Source organism: Rhinopithecus roxellana, chromosome 5 (genome assembly GCF_007565055.1).
Source record: "Rhinopithecus roxellana isolate Shanxi Qingling chromosome 5, ASM756505v1, whole genome shotgun sequence".
Classification (NCBI taxonomy): domain Eukaryota; kingdom Metazoa; phylum Chordata; class Mammalia; order Primates; family Cercopithecidae; genus Rhinopithecus; species Rhinopithecus roxellana.
The window spans coordinates 74,154,506-74,175,429 of record NC_044553.1 but is presented as its reverse complement, the minus strand read 5'-3'; the positions used below and the strand labels follow the sequence as shown (position 1 = coordinate 74,175,429).

Genomic DNA, 20,924 nt, shown 5'->3' with positions numbered 1-20,924 from the left:
ATCTGGCCAGGCGCAGTGGCTTACGGCTGTAATCCCAGCACTTTGGGAAGCCAAAGCAGGCGGATCACCTGAGGTCAGGAGTCTGAGACCAGCTTGGCCAACATGGTGAAACTCTTTCTCTATTAAAAATACATTAGCTGAGCGTGGTGGCACATGTCTGTAATCCCAGCTACTTGGGAGGCTGAGGCAGGAGAATCGCTTGAACCCGGGAGGCGGAGGTTGCAGTGAGCCAAGATCGTGTCCAGCCTGGGCGACAAGAGTGAAATTCTGTCTCAAAAAAAAAAAAAAAAAAAAAAAAAAGAAAGTAGTAATTTCTCTTCTAACACCTCTGAGAATCTATGATAAGAAAGATGAGGTTATTGAAAAGCTACCTGTGGTATATATCTCTATTACAACATGGAGCTCTAAGGTGGATTCTCCATCCTTAGGCTCTAGAAGGCTCTCCTACTGTTGTACTTCTTTCCCCTGGCCATTCGTTCTCTGTTATTATTTGTCCTCCCTCCCTACATAATAAGTTCCCAAGGAGCACTTGGATATTATCCATATCTGTATTCTACCTTGCATCACAGCACATAGCTGGTACTCAATAATTGTAAAACAAATACCATAGATGGCAACCAGAATAAAAAAATTGATAAGATCTATTGTGATTCATATGTCCATACTCTGAAACTAACTGTAATAATAAGAAATTGAAACTACATCAGCAACATACGGTTCCACCTCAGATTATCAGGGAATTAAATGGCACAGTAGAACTGAAAATTTTGAAAGCTGTGGCCACATAAAAAACCATGTGCGTGCTGTCTAAAAATAACAACCACTCCCTTTTAAAGAGGAAAGGTCAATTTCAAGCCTCAGATAATTAAAGAAAATTGTCAGAAAAAAAGAAACATTAAGTGAAAAAAAAAGAAAGATGATTTGATCTCTGGATTAAGATGTTTTAATATACATAATGTATAGTAGTTCATATAATTTATTAATGGCATTTTCTATAGGACACTGTAATTAATTCAGTGACATCAATATTGACCTCATACAGACAAAAGATGAAAGCTGGGTTTTCTCATGTACCAAGTACAAAACATGTGCTAAAAAGTTAACATATACAGTTGTAAGAGATCAACGTTCGGGATGACTCAAGTTTACAGTAGTTGTTTCACACGGTTTTCCAAGACTTGGATGCCACCCAGTGTTGCTGTGTTTGTGCAAATGCCAGCTCTGGACGGCCTGACTACCTCCTTTTGCCAGCCCCACTTTTGCCTGTTTTACTGCTGCCGCTGCTAGATTTGCCAGATGATTTTGAAGAGAAGAGTCTTGTCATGAACTCAGAAACATCAGGCAACTCATGGTTGGAATTCAGCATATTCATTGACTGCTCCATTTCCTGCAAGAAGACAAGGCACAATGATATGTAGGATCCTTTGAGTCTTTTAACTCCTAACACTTCCTATTAAAGAAAAAGTAAAGGAGTAGAACAAGTGAAAGGTACTGGTTCTGGGAATGATGCAACATCATACTCAATAGTACTTCACCTATATATCATTAGTAACTATTTTCCATACCTCCTTTATACCACTAAACATTCTGACTCCTAGTAAATGTCCACTAAATGATTGCCTAAGGTTTGATTCTACTTATCTTAATAAAGAACATTTTTTTCTGATAATGAATATATTTGATTATATTCCCATCTTATGTTTTCTGATTAAAGTGCTTTCTTATTGTTTTAATGAGTACATTTTTAAGTTCATGCTTTCTTTAGATGCATATAATCAGAATATTTTAACTATATATCGAGGTATCAGTAAAGTTTGGAAAATAAGTTCTGTATTTCTGCGAGTTCATTTATAAGCCTCAGTAGTAAATCTATGAATGCTGTATGGCTTGGGTGACTTCGATTAGACTCTAAAGCAAGCATCACACTGTTACAAACAAGTCATTGGCAAAACAGGATAGGACTTGGCACTTTTGAGTATTTGTTGTCTCCCTTAATTGAGCCAAAAATCTATAAAGTACTGTTTGATAGTTATATAATATTAATGTAACATCTGCTTCATTTAAATTTTGTGACATTCTAAAAGTGAACTTAAAATTGACTTTAGTCCATTCATACATGAAAAAGATAGCAAGTACTGCATTATCTATCTTTTTTTTTTTTTTTGAGACGGAGTCTCGCTCTGTCGCCCAGGCTGGAGTGCAGTTGCCGGATCTCAGCTCACTGCAAGCTCTGCCTCCTGGTTTTATGCCATTCTCCTGCCTCAGCCTCCCGAGTAGCTGGGACTACAGGCGCCCGCCACCTCGGCCAGCTAGTTTTTTGTTTTTTGTTTTGTTTTTTTTTTTGTTTTTTTTTTTTTTTTGAGACGGAGTCTGGCTCTGTCTCCCAGGCTGGAGTGCAGTGGCCGGATCTCAGCTCACTGCAAGCTCCGCCAGTTTTTTTGTATTTTTTAGTAGAGACGGGGTTTCACCGTGTTAGCCAGGATGGTCTCGATCTCCTGACCTCGTGATCCTCCCGTCTCGGCCTCCCAAAGTGCTGGGATTATAGGCTTGAGCCACCGCGCCCAGCCTCATTTCTTTTTTTTTAAGAGATGGTGCTCAGGTGATCCTCCTGCCTCAGCTTCCTGGGCAGCTGGGACTGTAGGCACACAACATAACACTAGGATTTCATTTCAAATTGAACACTGTCAGGATATTAGCTTGAGCTTTTCCCACAAAGGTAGAATTTATTCCTAAGTTTTAAAGGAGAAAGTGCTTTTACAAATAAGGCTAGGAAAAGAAATATTGTAAACATAAATCAAATATGTTAACGTGCCCCAATAATTAAGAAATAAATGTATATGGTAACAGCTCTTGAGTCCCTGCAAACATATCAACTCTATTTTTGAATCTGTTCAATTCTTAAGCTCTATTTTTTTTTTTTCAGTTTTTGTGGTTTTATTTAAACACAAATAAAACACGCACATGAGCCACTGATTCCTTCCCCTCACTGTGCAGCCTGGCATTGGGACTAGTGACTCTGATGGCCAGCTGGGCTCCTCTTTCCAGATGGCTTTGTGGTTCTTGGAGGCAACACCGTGAGTAATCTCAGCACGGTAAGATTTGTTGCAGATCAGCAGTACTTCCAGTTCCTTTATGTTGTAGATCAGGAACTTCCAGAAGCCACTGGGTAGTAATACTTCGTTTTTTTGTTTCTTTGGGTTTTTTTTTAAATTTTTATTTTATTATTATACTTTAAGTTCTAGGGTACATGTACACAACGTGCAGGTTTGTTACATATGTATACTTGTGCCATGTTGGTGTGCTGCACCCATCAACTCATCAGCACCCATCAACTCATCATTTATATCAGGTATAACTCCCAATGCAATCCCTCCCCCCTCCCCCCTCCCCATAATAGGCCCCGGTGTGTGATGTTCCCCTTCCCGAGTCCAAACGATCTCGTTGTTCAGTTCCCACCTATGAGTGAGAACATGCGGTGTTTGGTTTTCTGTTCTTGCGACAGTTTGCTGGTAAGTACTTTGTTTCTTTGCTGCTCCCATAACCAATGCTGGGCATCAAGATCTGGCCCTTGAATCTTCTACCAACACTGTTGTCAGTGCCTCTAGGTTTCTGCCAGTTAAGCTTAATTTTGACATATTGTTCTGACTGGTACCAGATAAACCTCTTGGCTCTCTTCTTGATGATCTTGGGCTTCACAAAGGATCTGAGGGCAGCCACGATGCCAAGTAGGAGATGATGCCACCTCTGCAGGCAGTGCCAAGGAAGAGAGCTTCTGAAGCTCGTGAATCAACTTTTTACGATGCTTATGATGTGCAAAGCACTTTACAAGGAATGAACTTTTTTTGTTTGTTTTTGTTTTTGTTTTTTGAGACGGAATCTCGCTCTGCCGCCCAGGCTGGAGTGCAGTGGCCGGATCTCAGCTCACTACAAGCTCCGCCTCCCGGGTTCCCGCCATTCTCCTGCCTCAGCCTCCCGAGTAGCTGGGACTACAGACGCCCGCCACCTCGCCCGGCTAGTTTTTTGTATTTTTTAGTAGAGACGGGGTTTCACCGTGTTAGCCAGGATGGTCTCTATCTCCTCACCTCGTGATCCACCCGTCTCGGCCTCCCAAAGTGCTGGGATTACAGGCTTGAGCCACCGCGCCCGGCCTTTTTTTTTTTTTAAACAGAGTTTTGCTCTTCTTGCCCAGGCTGGAGTGCAATGGCGCAATCTTGGCTCACTGCAACCTCCGCCTCCCACGTTCAAGCGATTATCCTGTCTCAGCCTCCCAAGTAGCTCAGATTACAGGCATGTGCCACCATGCCCAGCTAATTTTTTGGTATTTAGTAGAGATGGCGTTTCACCATGTTAGTAAGGCTGGTCGCGAACTCCTGACCTCAGGTGATCCACCTGCCTTGGCCTCCCAAAGTGCTGGGATTACAGGCCTGCGCCACTGTGCCCGGCTGGAATGAACTTAAATCAAATGTGACTTCTGATGTTTCCTTCTACTGATGTCACAGTTAATTGGCTTAACATATACAAGGAATGCGTAGGATGTATTACTTTCAGTCTAACACTGAAACAAAAATGCAAACATTTACCAATAAGACATTTTGAAATATCAAAAATCTTTCTTTTCCTATGAATATTTTTCTGCCATTCCTGCTTGGAATAGATACCTTATTACCTTCCACAGAATGTAATCACCTACTACCTTAGCAAATATTTTTATTTACCTTATTTCTTAAAGAAATAAGGTGTCTCAGACCTATAAATTTCTATTAAGAAAAAAGAAAAGAAATAGTCACAAAATTCCCTGATAGCAAGAAGACTATTTGATAAATCCATTCTATTTTCTACATTTAACTGGACTGAGCCTACTGATGACAGGGATGGCCTATAATTCATTTCTGTATCTCAGTATCGAGACCCTAGAAATTGATTAATAAATGTTTACTCAGGAATGAATAAAATGTCAACACATCAATATACTAAATAAAATGGGGAACCTTGAAACTCAGAAGATACTTGTTGATGGTTGAATGGAAAAATGCACAATTGTTTTTTGAAAAAAATGAAGAGTTCAAATGGCAGCCAATATTCAAAGAGAAAATGTGGTGGCACTAAATTGCAAGCATCCTACTTAGCAAATCCTCTCCCTCTGCTGAACCAGTATGGTTTCGTGGTACAGAATTCAAATGTCACTCCTCTACTTATCCATCCCCCGTGGTCTATCTGCATTTCTTTTGTGTGTCTGAACACACAAACTGAGTATGTACTCTGAAGAGAGTTGTGGAAAGTAAAGGCAGATCATAGGAGCAATCATTTTGTAAAATATTTAGATTAAGTATACCAGAATTATTACACATTTCAGCTATTTAAAAAGTAAGGCACACAAAGAGGCTAGGATCCAGTAAGATGTTTTAGCTACACAAAGAGATCCAGGCCTTTAAATCAGGCAGAACTAACAATTTATCTAGTCTAATGGAAGGAAATAATTAAATGCCAGGAACATGATACTGTGTTAATACAACCGCTAGATTAATTTGGCTTGGGAACTAGAATAAAATTGAGAAAAACCAAGCCACCTAGCTACGATGGGATAGAGCAAACATCACAATATGGTTCAAAGATCCACAGATGGGGCCAGGCATGGTGTCTCAGACCTATAATCCCAGCACTTTGGGAGGCTGAGGCAGGTGGATAGCTTGAGCCCAGGATGAGGCCACTCAAACTGACTGTGCCACTGCACTCCAGCTTGAGCAACAGAGACTCTGTCTCTTAAAAAAAAAAAAAAAAAATTCCATAGGTGGACAATCATCTTACCCGTCTCATGTCAGGATCACTTGTGTTGACCACTTTAGGCAGAAGCACAAATATCAATAAAGGAAGAACCATCATCATAACCTGCAAAAAAAAAAAAAAATCCAGAAAATATTTTCCCCCACTTTACAGTTAATAGAACAAAAACTGCACTTAACAATCAGTGGTGAAATTAAAGATTTAAATGTTGTCTATACAATAACACTAGTAGCAACCATGTCAATTCTACTGAACTGGTTCTGATGACAGCAAGGTGCTGTCTGTCTGACGATGGTGGACTGTTATAGAATGTAAAAGTTTGCTGTATGTATGTTTGGACTTCATAGACACTTCATAGCTGTGCCACCCACCTATCTTTTTGCAGAGTTTACTGTTATTTAACACAAATAGTTTGCAAATGGAACTATCTATTTGCTTTTTTTTAATGTATAGTCTGGCAATGGGATTGGTGATCCAGTGGCAAGCTAACTGCTCTTTTCAGATGACTGTGGTTCTTGGAAAACTGACCTACTTTAGCAGACCAGTTTTGAAAAATGACCTAGAAGCATCACGCACTGGAGTGCTAGATACACTTCCACAGAATTTCAGATATGAGAACATTGAAGATGAATAAGCTCTGGAGTTTCACTGCTGACTTCTTCCATCCAGTCTGCCTCTTGCCTCTTCATCTCTGACAACAGATCCTAGGTACTAATTTATTCCTCTCTAGGGGATATACAGCCTCTGAATATAGATCATATGTGATCTAAACAGCTATCAGCAAGGAATATGAACAAAACTTAGATGAATTCTTTTATTTTTATTTTTTGAGACACAGTCTCACTCTGTTCCCCAGGCTGGAGTGTGGTGGCACAATCTCAGCTCACTGCAACCTCCACCCTCCCTGGTTCAAGCAATTCTCCTGTCTCAGCCTCCCGAGTAGGTGGGATTACAGGTGCTCACCACCACATCCGGCTAACTTTTTATATTTTTGGTAGAGACAAGGTTTCACCATGTTAGCCAGGCTGGTCTCGAACTCCTGACCTCGTGATCCGCCCACCTCAGCCTCCCAAAGTGCTAGGATTACAGGTATGAGCCACCACACCCGGCCTACTTAGGTAAATTCTAAGACATCAATTCAGTTTTTAAAAACAGCAAAAGAAAAGGCCGATTTGTTTCTAAAAACTGCTTTCTTGATGATAGTCAACAATAATTTATTGCATATTTTAAAATAACAATCAAAGAGTGGAACTGGTATGCTCCTAACATTTACAAAAACATGATAAATGCTTAAGATAAGGGATAACCCAATTACCCTGATGTGATCAATACACATCATATGCCTGTATCGACACATCACTTGTGCCTCATAAATGTACATTATTAGGTACCCACAATAATTAAAAACAAAAACAAATGTTTAAAGAATGCATGCTATTAGTGTTTCATTATTAGTGAGTATCATGACATCGGTTTCATATGCCAACTACTTAATTACCATAGAATAACTTTTCTCTTCACTACACATGTTAAAAAAAGAGAAAGAAATCCTTACTTGTGCTATCAATAGGGGCTGGTTAATAAATGATGGCACATTCATCAATGGACCAATAATATGCAGGTAGTATGGTCAGGCGCAGTGGCTCATGCCTGTAATCCCGGCACTTTAGGAGGCCGAGGCGGGCAGATCATCTGAGGTCAGGAGATCAAGACCAGCCTGGCCAAGATGGAGAAACTCCATCTCTACTAAAAATACAAAATTAGCTGGGCGTGGTGGCGCATGCCTCCCAGATACTCAGGAGGCTGAGGCAGGAGAATCGCTTGAACCCAGGAGGCAGAGGTTGCAGTGAGCCGAGATCGCTCCATTGCACTCTAGCCTAGGCAACAAGAGCAAAACTCCGTCTAAAAAAAGTCAAAAAAGAAAAACAAAAACAAAAAATATGCAGGTAATATGAAGAATGAGACAGCTCCAGGTATGACTGACTTACTGAATATTCTTATTCTATTTGAAATGTAAAATGTTATCATAAGCATTTATTCAATTTCTATTACACATTTCAATAATCAAATCTACAGTGCAATTCTCATTATATTTTCTTCATTACGTATTCCCAAAGCCACTGTTCTTCTGAAATCTGCAAACTACTCACAATTATCCTTTCTTCCACCAATCTGACCTCAGCTTTCTATCTCACAGGGGTTTGAAGTTGCCACTGCCTAGAAGCAAATTAGGTATTAGTAAAGTGCTTTATTTTAGCCTGATACATACCATCGGGTTCATTAGAAAGTCTGTCCAGCCCCACGATTCCCTTTTAATAAAGTAAGAAGGTGGACCTGAAGATTTCATTTGGAGAGGATAGGGCAGTCTGACAACCTCTGATGTTTTGATGTAATTCACATATCTTGCTCTGATAAAGCAACATGGGGAAAGCAAGAGTAATTCCATTAAAAACATTACTGGTTAAAAGAACTGCTTATATTATATTAGCAATGCCTTATACACACCTTCAGCTTTTTCCAAAATGCTTTAAAATCTAAACTTTTGATCTTGAAAATCTACATGTCTAAAATATGCAGCAAAACACAGAGAAAAAAATGCTAGACTTGGAATCTTCTAGCTGTAGCTCTGTCATTACCTAGGCCTGTGGGATTAAATGAGTTCGCTAACTTCTATTTATGTCAAAAATTATTTTAGAATCCTTCTGGTGCTAAAGTTATTTCATTATATTTAGTAATGAGTTTACTTCATTATATGATACAAAAATACTGGATTTTATTTTTTTGATGGTCTAAGAAATGCACTATTGGATGTAACCAATTTTTAAGGCTATATTGCCAGAAAATTTTATAATGCAAGAAAGCACTGCAATAGTGCTATAGGTAACACTACATTTTTCACCAAAAATGCACTAATTTTAATCAAAATTCTCATCCATGTTTACATATGATTCATTTTACTTTTTGAAAACTGCCTCTTCTATTTCACTGTCACTGCTGTGTTGAATTCCGGGAAATTTCTTTTCTGATCTATCTCCCACTTCTTCTAACTTTTGCTCAGTTTCTTAATGCATCCATTTAGTTGTACATTTCAATGCCTATATTCATTGTACAAGTTCTATTTTATTCTTTTTTCAAATATCTATAGCCTATTTTGGTATATCATTTCTATGGAAGTCTTTTATTTCCTTAAGTACTTTAAATACATGTTAAATTATTTTACAGTCTATATCTAATAATTCTACTATTTAAAGTTCTTGGAGGTCTGATTTATTTGCTGACTCAATGTAGACTGTTTTCTTGGGTTCTTTGTAAGTTTAGTAGACTTAATTTACCTTTATTTAAGTAAAAAGATACAAAGGGTATCTCCTTGCAGAGAGATTATGCATTTGTTTCTGCCAGGAATTTGGGAATTATAACCAGAAACTATTTTGTTCACTGCTCAGCTTGGAAGTTCCTGGATTATGCAGAAAGTAATAAATTCATACCCCAAATTGTAATGAGTATAGGAGCATAACTATCAGTTTTCAGGCGAGACTTTTTCCCCCAAAGGCCAGGGTCAGACTTTTACCTCCGAAAATCCAGGGCCTTCTGCATTTTAGTACCAAAGGTCAAAGGGAGGACCAAATTTTAGATCTAATTCTGACTCCAAGCAAGCCCATGGTTTGCCTCCTCCCTGCACACTGCTAATTAAATCTAAGCCTTCTGGGTTAGAGAATATCAAAATCTCCAGATGGTGAAGTGGTTTATAGTTTATCCCCTAGGGATTTCCTTTGTTTTGGAGGGAGCTAAGCATTTATTAATAAAAGAAAATGTTTGTCATATTTTTATCCAGCATTACTCTGCCAAAATGTCAGAAGTGAAAATCCCACATATATTCAAAACTAATTTATCATTCATGTTGCATGCTTATAAAATATTGGTCAAGGCTGGGCACAGTAGCTAATGTCTGTAATCTCAGCACTTTGGGAGGCCGAGGTAGGTGGATCATTTGAGGTCAGGAGTTTGAGACCAGCCTGCCCAACATGGTGAAACCCTGTCTCCACTGAAAATACAAAAATTAGCCAGGCTTGGTGGCATGTGCCTGTAATCCCAGCTACTTGGGAGGCTGAGGCAGGAGAAACACTTGAACCCAGGAAATAGAGATCGTAGCAAGCTGAGGGTACGCCACTGCATTCCAGTCTGGGTGACAGAGTGAGACTCCATCACAAAAAAATAAAAATAAAAAAGAATTAGGATCTTATATGAATCCCACTTTGTTCTCTACTCTGTCCCACCCCCAGTTATGTTTTATTTTTATTTTTTTGAGATGAAATATCGCTCTGTAGCCCAGGCTGGAGTGCAGTGGCGCAATCTCAACTCACTGCAACCTTTGCCTCCCGGGTTCAAGCCATTCTCCTGCATCAGCCTCTGAGTCATCACAGTACATCTTTATGTAATCATATTAGGAGCTTTAAAATAAATTTTAAGCCTGAGCAAAAAGCTCAACTTTACAATTTTTTCTACCTTAAAAGTGGTCAGAATACTTACATTAGCCAACAGGTGGCAAAATCACCTAACACAAAGTTCATTGTATAATAAGAAACTTACTGAATTCATGTAACTTACTAAATTCTGACCTAAACATAAAAACAGAATGGTTGTTATGGGTACTTAAAAGTATGGTTTCTACTGTGTATCGCTTTCGCACCATAGTAAAGTCAAAAAATTCTAAGTTGAGGGCCAGGCACCGTGGTTCACACCTGTAACCCCAGCACTTTGGGAGGCCGAAGCAGGCGGATCACAATGTCGAGAGATCAAAATCATCCTGGCCAACATGGTGAGACCCTGCCTCTATTAAAAATACAAAATTGGCCGGGCGCGGTGGCTCAAGCCTGTAATCCCAGCACTTTGGGAGGCCGAGACGGGCGGATCACGAGGTCAGGAGATCGAGACCATCCTGGCTAACATGGTGAAACCCTGTCTCTACTAAAAATACAAAAAACTAGCCGGGCGACGTGGCGGGCACCTGTAGTCCTAGCTACTCGGGAGGCTGAGGCAGGAGAATGGCATGAACCCGGGAGGCGGAGCTTGCAGTGAGCTGAGATTCGGCCACTGCACTCCAGCCTGGGTGGCAGAGCGAAACCCCGTCTCAAAAAAAAAAAAATACAAAATTAATTGGGCATGGTGGCATGCGCCTGTAGTCCCAGCTACTCAGGAGGCTAAGGCAAGAGAATTGCTTGAACCCAGGAGGCGGACGTTGCAGTGAGCCACAATCACGCCACTGCACTCCTGCCTGGCGACTCTGTCTCAAATTAAAAAAAAATAATAATAATAATTCTAAGTTGAACCATTGTAAGCTGGGGACCATCTATATTTAAAACAATATTCCTATTTGCTGAGACTACTTTATTCAAAATTTAACCAGAGTAAAAAGGATTAAAAAAAAATACAAGTATTCTCTTTTATGTAACAGCTCTCATTCCCTCCAATATTGTTTTCAATATAAAAAAAAAAATGTTGGCCGGGCGCGGTGGCTCAAGCCTGTAATCCCAGCACTCTGGGAGGCCGAGACGGGTGGATCACGAGGTCAGGAGATCGAGACCATCCTGGCTAACACGGTGAAACCCCGTCTCTACTAAAAAATACAAAAAACTAGCCAGGCGAGGTGGCGGGCACCTGTAGTCCCAGCTACTCAGGAGGCTGAGGCAGGAGAATGGCGTGAACCCGGGAGGCAGAGCTTGCAGTGAGCTGAGATCCGGCCACTGCACTTCAGCCTGGGCGACAGAGCGAGACTCCATCTCAAAAAAAAAAAAAAAAATGTTTAAAGCAGTATATATAACATATACTGTGATCCACGTACCCCCCTATTTCCAAGCTTACAATTCCAAAATATACAAAAAGTCATGAATAAGTCCTTTAAGGAATAGATTTAACATAAAAGAATTTTACATATACTTATGTGTGTGTGTGTGTGTGTGTGTATATATATATATATATTTTTTTTTTTTGAGACAGGATCTTGCTCTGTTGCCCAGGCTGGAGTGCAGTGGTACAGTCATGGCTCACTGCTGCAGCCTCAACCTCCCAGGCTCAAGCGATTCTCCTACCTCAGCCTACTAGGTAGCTGGGATCACAAGCGTGTGCCACCATGTCCAGCTAAGTTTTTAACCTTTTTTTTTTGGTAGAGACAAGGTCTTTACTATGCTGCCCAGGCTGGTCTCAAACTCCTGGGTTCAAGTGATATAACTGCCTCAGCCTCCCACAGTGCTGGGATTATAGGCATGAGCCACCACACCTGGCCTATATATACATTTTTTAAAATCTTCATGTTTCCAAAAAGACATGAGAAAGTCAATACTTTAAAAAATTCATCTACTTCAAAACAATCTATTCCATCAAAATATATTTATAAACATATATGCAAGGTACTACCTTCTAACTGAAGCTTTGCCCTTACCCCAAATGGCCAAAAGCAAGAAATGTCATCAGAATTTGGACCAAAAAAAATTCTAAGACAATAATTTAACTTCAAAAATAAGGAAGAAGCTGGATACGATGTGTGCCTGTAATCCCAGCTACTTAGGAGGCTGAGGTGGGAAGATCACTAAAGGTCAGTGTGAGGTTGTAGCGGGCTATGTGATTGCACCTGAGAATAAACCACTACACTCCAACTTAGGCAACATAGCAAGACCTTGTCTCTCTAAAAAGTAGGGGGGAAAAGTAATTTGTTTTTAAGAATATACTTATTAGTGGCATTAGAGTATTACTTTACTGATAATATCAAGAATATTCTCTTGGACAGGCACAGTGGCTCACACCTGTAATCCCAGCACTTTGGGAGGCCAAGGTGGGCAGATCACTTGAGGTCAGGAGTTTGAGAACAGCCTGGCCAACATGGCAAAACCCCATCTCTACTAAAAATACAAAAATCAGGCCAGGCGCGGTGGCTCACACCTGTAATCCCAGCACTTTGGGAGGCCGAGGCAGGTGGATCACAAGGTCAGGAGTTGGAGACCAGCCTGGCCAATATGGTGAAATCCCGTCTCTACTAAAAATACAAAAACGAGCTGGGTGTGGTGGTAGGCGCCTGTAGTCCCAGCCACTTGGGAGGCTGAGGCAGAAGAATCACTTGAACCAGGAGGTGGAGGTTGCAGTGAGCCAAGATCATGCCACTGCATTCCTGCCTGGGTGACAGAGGGAGACTCCGTCTCAAAAAAAAAAAAAAAAAAAAAATCAGACAGGCATGGTGGCATGCAGCTGTAATCCCAACTATTTGGGAGGCTGAGGTATGAGAATCCCTTGAACCTGGGAAGCAGAGGTTGCAGTGAGCCAAGATTGTGCCACTGCACTCTAGCCTGGGCAACAGAGCAAGACTTTGTCTCAAAAAAAAAAAAAAAAAAAAAATATTCTCTTGATAACTGTCTCTGTTTAGTAAACATGCTAAAGGAAGAAAAAGAAATCACAACTTGTCTATCAATAGCAGCTGGTTATATAAATGATGGCAAATCCATCAATGGACTAACATGCACCTAAGGTAAAAGATGGGACAGCTCCGTATGTGACTCATTCTATTTGAATTATGGCATATTTACATATTACATTTTTAAAACTTTCAATGTAAAAGAAAGCAAAGAAAGAAGAAAAAATGTTAGGAATAAACACTAATTCAGATGTAAATACTATGGTGCTAACTGAACGTGCGTCAGCTCAATTTTGAGTCTCTACAAATCAGTCTAAATATGCTGGGCAGACACCAAAAAGATCAGCAGTAAAATTATTTATTAGTCCTCCACCTCCAGAAATGGTTTTTGCCTTTGCATTAGCTGTGCTTTATTACTGCAACAAAGAGTCATATTTGATAGCTTAAAGAAGAGACATTACCACTTAAAAGGTGCTTCATATATTTCCTGGTCAGATTTAACCAAAGAGGACGCTATTGCCATGAGACAAAATAAATAAAGAAATTTGCTCTATTATAATGGGAAGCTGACTCTGAAGACTACAGGTATCTACACAAATGTTTCCACTTCAAATAGGTTTTGCTATTTCACACTTGCCGTCTAAATTAGACTATAGTTCTTTTCACCTCCATTGTTTTCCCCAGAAATACTCCATTTCCATTGAACACAAAAGATTCCATAAAGAAAGGACTACAGAAATTTCTAGATCAATGAAGTATCAAATAGGTAATAAGAGGTATCATCAAAATATCCCAGCGAAAAACAGGTGATGAATAGTATTTCTAATTTAGAGACGTTAGATTATGTCCAACTTAATAATCCTATTTCAATTATAACTTTCATAGCGCTTTAGCTCCCATAGTAAGTAATCTTACCTTTTGTTTAAGTAATCATATTAGGAGCTTTAAAATAAATTTTAAGCCTGAGCAAGAAGCTCAACTTTACAATTTTTTCAATGTTCAGATTAAATAAACATAAGGATATTTTAAATGTTTTAAGGAAAAGCGGTAGTTTAAATAAAAAGAATTTTCCATCTAAACTACTAATTCTAAAAGGAATATATGGCTAAGGTATCCAGTAGCCTCGCTTTTGGCAAAAATTAAATCAGGTGCCCTCACCTCATTTTTCCTTTCGAAGTGATATCCACTCGAACGGGATCAAATCTGTAAGCTGGAGATACAACTTCCACTACATAAGATCCAGAAGGTATATCATGAACCACAAAACTCCCATCTGTCCTGGAAAAATGAAAATCATGTTTAGAAAAACAGCTTAGTCTTTTCTTATTCGCTAATTCCCAAATCAACTCTCCTGAAAAATGACATTAAAAGCAACTGGCAAACAAACAAAACCTTGGCAAAAGTTGTCCTATGCTTCAGTTTCTTTTCTTTTTTCTTTTGAGACAGAATCTCTATGTGACACTCAGGGTAGAGTGCAATGGCATGATCTCAGCTCACTGCAACCTCCAACCTCCTGGGTTCAAGTGATTCTCCTGCCTCAGCCTCCCGAGTAGCTGGGATTACGGGCATGTCCCATCATGCCCGGCTAAGTTTTGTATTTTTAGTAGAGAGGGGGTTTCGCCATGTTGGCCAGGCTGGTCTCCAATTCCTGACCTCAGGTGATCCACCCGCCTCTGCCTCCCAAAGGGCTGGGATTACAGACGTGAGCCACCGTGCCCGGCCTTCAGTTTCTGTAATTACACTGAACAGGTTCTGAAAATACCCAAGACCACTCCAGGGTAGCAGAGAAGCCTGACATAGAAAGTAATTATTTTCCTTCTATGGGTAGAGATGACAGGTGACAGACACACAATTCCCATTCTAAAGCCATGTCTTCATTGAATATACATTATTATTACAATATTACGGTTCCAATTTTGCCAATCACCCCCAACAATTTCTTTCTTTCTTTCTTTTTTTTTTTTTGAGACGGAATCTCACTCTGTCACCCAGGCTGGAGTGCAGTGGCGTGATCTCAGCTCACTGCAAGCTCCGCCTCCCGGGTTCACGCCATTCTCCTGCCTCAGCCTCCAGAGCAGCTGGGACTGCAGGTGCCTGCCACCACGCCCAGCTACTTTTTTGTATTTTTAGTAGAGACGGGGTTTCACCGTGTTAGCCAGGATGGTCTCGATCTCCTCACCTCGTGATCCGCCCGCCTCGGCCTCCCAAAGTGCTGGGATTACAGGCATGAGCCACCGCGCCTGACAGACAATTTCCTACTATTAAAAATGGCAGGCCGGGCGCGGCGGCTCACACCTGTAATCCCAGCACTTTGGAAGGCGGAGGCGGACGGATCACCTAAGGTCAGGAGTTAGAGACCAGCCTGACCAACATAGAGAAACTCCGTCTCTACTAAAAATACAAAATTAGCCAGGTGTAGGTGGCGCATGCCTGTCATCCTAGCTACTTGGGAGGCTGAGGCAGGAGAATCACTTTAATCTGGGAGGCACAGGTTGCAGTGAGCCGTCCAGCCTGGGCAACCAGAGCAAAAAGTCTGTCTCCAAAAAAAAAAAAAAAGGCATTTGGTTCTAGTTTTAATCTGCAATTTTTGGTTTTCTGTTCTTTTTAACAAATAGTAAAAGGTATTTAAGTACCATTTGTTCTATTTGCTATAAATAATTCCCATTTACTTTGGTTACTAGAAGCTTAAAATGTTTATGTAGTTAAAAACATCCATCTTTTCCTTACTGATGTCTTCTAAACTTCCCAGACTTAGAAAACCATTCTGTCAAGAGCTGGTAATTTCATTTCACAGATCAAAATTAATTTGTTTGAAAAATGAGAAACTACTATTTTGAGAAAAAAGTTTCTGTTTCAGGAAAACAAATGGTTCTAAAATGATCAACTGTATCAGAGAATTCCAAATATTATAATAATATATTAAAATAATGCTTCTTAAATCTTCATAGGCTCTTTCATAGTTAAAGGAATAACTAATACTGATGATATCCACAATAGTTACTAAAAAGTAAGATGACGAGACCATCCTGCCTAATACGGTGAAACCTCATCTCTACTAAAAATACAAAAATTAGCCGGGTGTGGTGGCATGCGCCTGTAGTCCAGCTACTCCGCAGTCTGGGCAGCAGAATCACTTGAATCTGGGAGGCGAAGTTGCAGTGAGTCAAGATTGAGCCACTGCACTCCAGCCTGGGTGACAGATAGAGACTCCATCTCAAAAAAAAAAAAAGTAAGATGAAAAAGTGTTACTCCAAAGCACACACTAAACTAAGCCGGAATTGAAATGTAAACAAGTTAACTTTTGCCTGGGCTGGACATCTTCCATTTGCCCTTTAGATCCACTCTCTGCCTTTCTCCTCTTTGCAGACTGGAGGAAGGAAAGAAAATGAGCTTAGTATATTTTCCCCCCAGCTCTCTCACTGACAGGCCACCTCTGACTGGCTGTGTCAAGGGACTGGCTTGTGTCTTTCAATGCAGGCCTTCTTCCCTTCAAGGTTCTAGTAACCTCTACTCCCCTCTTCCTTCAGGATTAGAGATGGTGATAATAACCTTGAGGCTGTAAGCTCCAGGGTACTGCAGAGTCTGGTTGTTTCCCCACACCATTACTACACTGTTTGGTCCCTTCATTAAATTCTCCTTGAATTACTCTAATTTGAGTGCATCTTCTATTTCTTAATGGGACCCTGACTGAACTAATTTCTTTCTTCCTTTCTTTCCTTTCCTTTCCTTTTCCTTTCTACTTCCTTCCTTTCTCCTTCCCTCCCTCCCTTCTCCCTCTCTCTCTTTCTCTCTCTCTCTCGCTCTCTTTCTGAGACAGAGTCTTGCTCTGTCACCCAGGATGGAGTGCAGTGGAGTGATCTCTGCTCACTGCAACGTCCACCTCCCGGGTTTAAGTATTCTCCTGCCTCAGCCTCCCTAGTAGCTGGGATTACAGACTACGGCCACTATACCTGGCTGATTTTTTTTTTTTTTTTTTTTTTGTATTTTTAGTAGAGACAGGGTTTTACCATGTTGGCCAGGCTGATCTTGAACTCCTGACCTCTGGAGTTCCTGACCACACCCAGCCCTGACTCAACCAATTTTAAAACATTTTTTTAGATCCAGAAAAAAACAAACTGATGATGGTGGAACACAAATAATATCAGAAATAATTTTTTAAAAAGCAAATATATTTATCATCCTAAGGTAAACATTTTACTTAAGAAAAATAATATAAAGTTTGCAATACAAAATTTAACATTTGTGACCAAGCGCAGTGGCTCACGCCTGTAATCCCAGCACTTTGGGAGGCCGAGGTGGGCGGATCACAAGGTCAGAAGATCGAGACCATCCTGGCTAACACGTTGAAACTCCGTCTCTACTAAAAATACAAAAAATTAGCCAGGCATGATGGTGGGCACCTGTAGTCCCAGCTACTCGGGAGGCTGAAGCAGGAGAATGCCATGAACCTGGGAGGCAGAGCTTGCAGCGAGCCGAGATCGTGCCACTGCACTCCAGCCTGGGCGACAGAGCAAGACTCTGCCTCAAAAAAAAACAAAAATTTAAATTTGTCCTTAAAAATGTACTCTACAAAATGTAGGTAGGCCTTGTTGGATCCTGATTTGAAAGAACAATTATATAAAAAACATTTTTGAGATAACTAAGGAAACATAAAAATGGGACTATTAGATGATATTAAAGCATGATTATTTTTGTTGAATCAATAATGGTAATGTGGTTTTTGTTTAAGTCCTTATTTTTTGGAGATACGTAATAATGCTTTTACAAGTAAAATCATATTATGCTTAGAACCATTTAAAAATATTTCAGAAAAAAATTAATGAAGGTACACAAAAGACATGAAACAAAACAGTAGAATGCCATTCTATTTTATGCATGTCTGAAAATTTCTATAATAAAAAGTTCAAAAAAGTATAGAATATAATATTACTATGTTAAAAAAAAAAAAAAAAAAAAAACCCTGAAAACTACCTGTCCAAAAACAGAGGACTGGTTAAATAAATTATGGCTTATATATATTGTGATGATAGCAAGAAATGGCATGAGGAATCTTCAGGCCTAATTCCCTTTACCTCCATTAACCAAGTCCTAAGCCACCTCCAATAAGCATAAATGTAAGTCAAAGCTCTGTGCTAGTCATGCAAAACAGCTACAATACAAATTATCTACCCCTTTTCCAATAAGATTATCACCATAAACTCCTCATATTAATTCTCCATCAACCTCTCTTTTTTTCCTGAGAGACAGGGTTTTGCTTTGTAGCCCAGGCTGGAGTGCAATGGCATGATCACAGGTCACTACAGCCTCAACTGCCTCAGCTCAAGCAATCCCCCCACCTCAGCTTCCCGAGTAGCTTGGACTATAGGTGCACACCACCACTCCTGGCTAATTATTTATTTTTTGTAGAGATGGTGCCCCACTATGTTGCCCCAGCTGGTCTGAAACTCCTGGGCTCAAGCAATCCTCCCACCTCAGCCTCCCAAAGTGCTAAGATTACAGGTGTGAGCCACCATGCCTGGCAATTCTCCATCAACCTTTCTACATACAAATGAAAGAACATGAAATGGTATCAAAAGGTGTTCAAGAACATTAAGTGAAAAAGGCAGGTTACAAACTACTATATATTACATTTTACTAGTAAAAACATAAGTCATATGATTCCAAATGAAGCCGGAAAAATGGCAGGCACCATGGCTCACGCCTGTAATCCCAAAAATGTGACAGGCTGAGGCAGAAGTATCACTTGAGGCCAGGAGTTTGAGACCACACTGGGCAACACAGCAAGACCCTGTCTCTACAAAAAAAATTAAAAAATTAGCTGGACATGGTGGCGTCCGCCTGTAGTCCTAGCTACTCAGGAGGCTGAGACAGGAGGATCACTTGAGTACAGAAGTTTGAGGCTGCCATGAACTATCATATCACCACTGCACTCCAGGTTGAATGATGGAACAAGACCTTGTCTCCAAAAAAAAAAGATACAATGAAACATTAAGGGTTGTTTCCCTACTTTGTTTCTAATATACTATTTTCAAACAGCTGCAATACAAATTAACTACCCCTTTTCCAATAAGATTATCACCATAAACTCCTCACATTAATTCTCCATCAACTTTTCTTTTTTTCCTCAGAGACAGGGTTTTGCTCTGTAGCTTTCTAAAAGCTCTGCTTTTTAATAGAACTGTATACAGCAGAAGAGTGGCCAAATGGTTAATTAAGGCTCATTCCTAAAGTTTTATAAGAACTGTATCATTAAAACATCATTAATTAGGGTAAACTCTAAAGAATGTCCTAATGCCAGATTCTTAATGACAGATGGCAGTAAAATACTGGTTGTAAATTTGTCACTATGTATTAATCTGAGGTTGGAATTACCACTCAAGGGCACTTAGATGATCTGAACAAATATGTAAATCAGATTTGGATTTAAATGTCCACATTTAAGTTGTCTGACGTTCAGATACCATTTGCTGGTGTACAAACCCACCAAAGGAAACACTTCCTAATTATTTTCTTTCAGTTTACAGTTTCACCTACCAAGTAAGGGTGGAAAGATTTAAACAACGTAGGTGTGCCTAGACATTTCGAAAGCAGGCTGCTGCAAAACTAGTGCTAACAAATTCGTCCTGTCTTTTAATATAGGCAGAAATCCCACTTCCACTAATAGCACGAAAGGACAGAAGAAAGCAATGTAGAGAAACCCTAGTCTCACATAAATGACAAGTGTGATATATAGCAAATCCCTCGATGAATTCAAGTGTAAAAAAGAACAACAATCGCACCCCCAAGTCAAAAAAAAAAAAAAAAAGTGCTTTGATTAGGGATTTCAAGGCCTGTTAATTTTAGAAGCAGTAACGTTAGCCTCCCAGTCTATGTCGTCACTAGAAGCCCTTTGGGTTTTGAGAATTCCCACCTGTGTCGCATCTTTCTACATAATATCAAGCTACCAAAAGACTGAAGTGAATGCAAGAAACGACTAGGTTCTCGGGAAACCAGATGAGATATAAAAGAAAGAATCCAACAAGAGACTAATAAAGGTCCACTTGTCCCCAGGGCCCAGGAATGATCGTCCCCACATGGAGCCAAAACAAGGTTGAAAATAACTGACTCCATGCTCTGACCATGGCAGGGGGTGAGCGCCTGCTATGCTCATTCCAGAGGTACAGGACCGGGAAAGGGAAAGCATCCGACTGTCTCCCAAGGTCTCCCGGCATAGACCGTTAGCGGCACCCTCCCCTTCAGTCTGAGACAGCGACGTTGTCCTGTCCTGACACTTAACTCTCCTGATGGGGACCCTGTCCGGCCTCCATCCCAGCCTTTTTCCCGCTGCCCTCCGGATGCTCACTTAAGGAAACCGACGTGCTCTTCTCCGTCTACGAGCACTCGGGCCGCCGAGATCCAGTCCTGAGGTTTCACCCCTGGAACAACTGCACGCCCCTCAATCTTGAAGCGATCTCCTATGCCGACCCCACTCCCTCCCGATCCCTCGGCAGCAGCCCCGGGCACCTCCGAGCTCTGGACATCCCCTGATAGCAGCAGCAGCAGGACGGGAAAGAAGCCCCACAGAGCGGCCGCCATGACAGCAGCTCTACACTCAGGCGGGCAGCCCCGGAAGCCCTCCCAGTCTCCCGGCCGCCACCGCCGCCGCCGGCGGCTTGATGTTGTCATCACTGGGCGCCCGTTTCTGTCATAAGCTGTGGGATCCAACCAGAGGGAAGAAATCATGGCGGATCGACTGGCGAGGCGG

At 40.7% G+C, this 20,924-nt stretch overlaps 1 protein-coding gene across 1 annotated transcript; it reads right to left on the bottom strand.

Moving 5' to 3' along the window:
• Nucleotides 1-920: 920 nt before the first annotated feature.
• Nucleotides 921-20,859, bottom strand: EMC7 (ER membrane protein complex subunit 7). Its single transcript, XM_010386319.2, has 5 exons — nucleotides 20,523-20,859; nucleotides 14,339-14,458; nucleotides 8,051-8,189; nucleotides 5,806-5,886; nucleotides 921-1,387 (listed from the first exon to the last, which is right to left on the bottom strand). The coding sequence occupies exons 1-5, from the start codon at nucleotides 20,843-20,845 to the stop codon at nucleotides 1,235-1,237; spliced, it is 816 nt and encodes a 271-aa protein (XP_010384621.1). The 5' UTR covers nucleotides 20,846-20,859; the 3' UTR covers nucleotides 921-1,234.
• Nucleotides 20,860-20,924: the final 65 nt, after the last annotated feature.

Coding starts and splice junctions, on each gene's coding strand:
- EMC7 (XM_010386319.2), bottom strand. CDS start 20,845: ATGACAACATCAAGCCGCCGGCGGCGGCGGTGGCGGCCGGGAGACTGG. Junction 8,190..14,338: donor ACTTCGAAAGGAAAAATGAG/GTGAGGGCACCT, acceptor TTGCTTTATCAG/AGCAAGATATGTGAATTACA. Junction 5,887..8,050: donor ACTTTCTAATGAACCCGATG/GTATGTATCAGG, acceptor TTTTTTTTGCAG/GTTATGATGATGGTTCTTCC.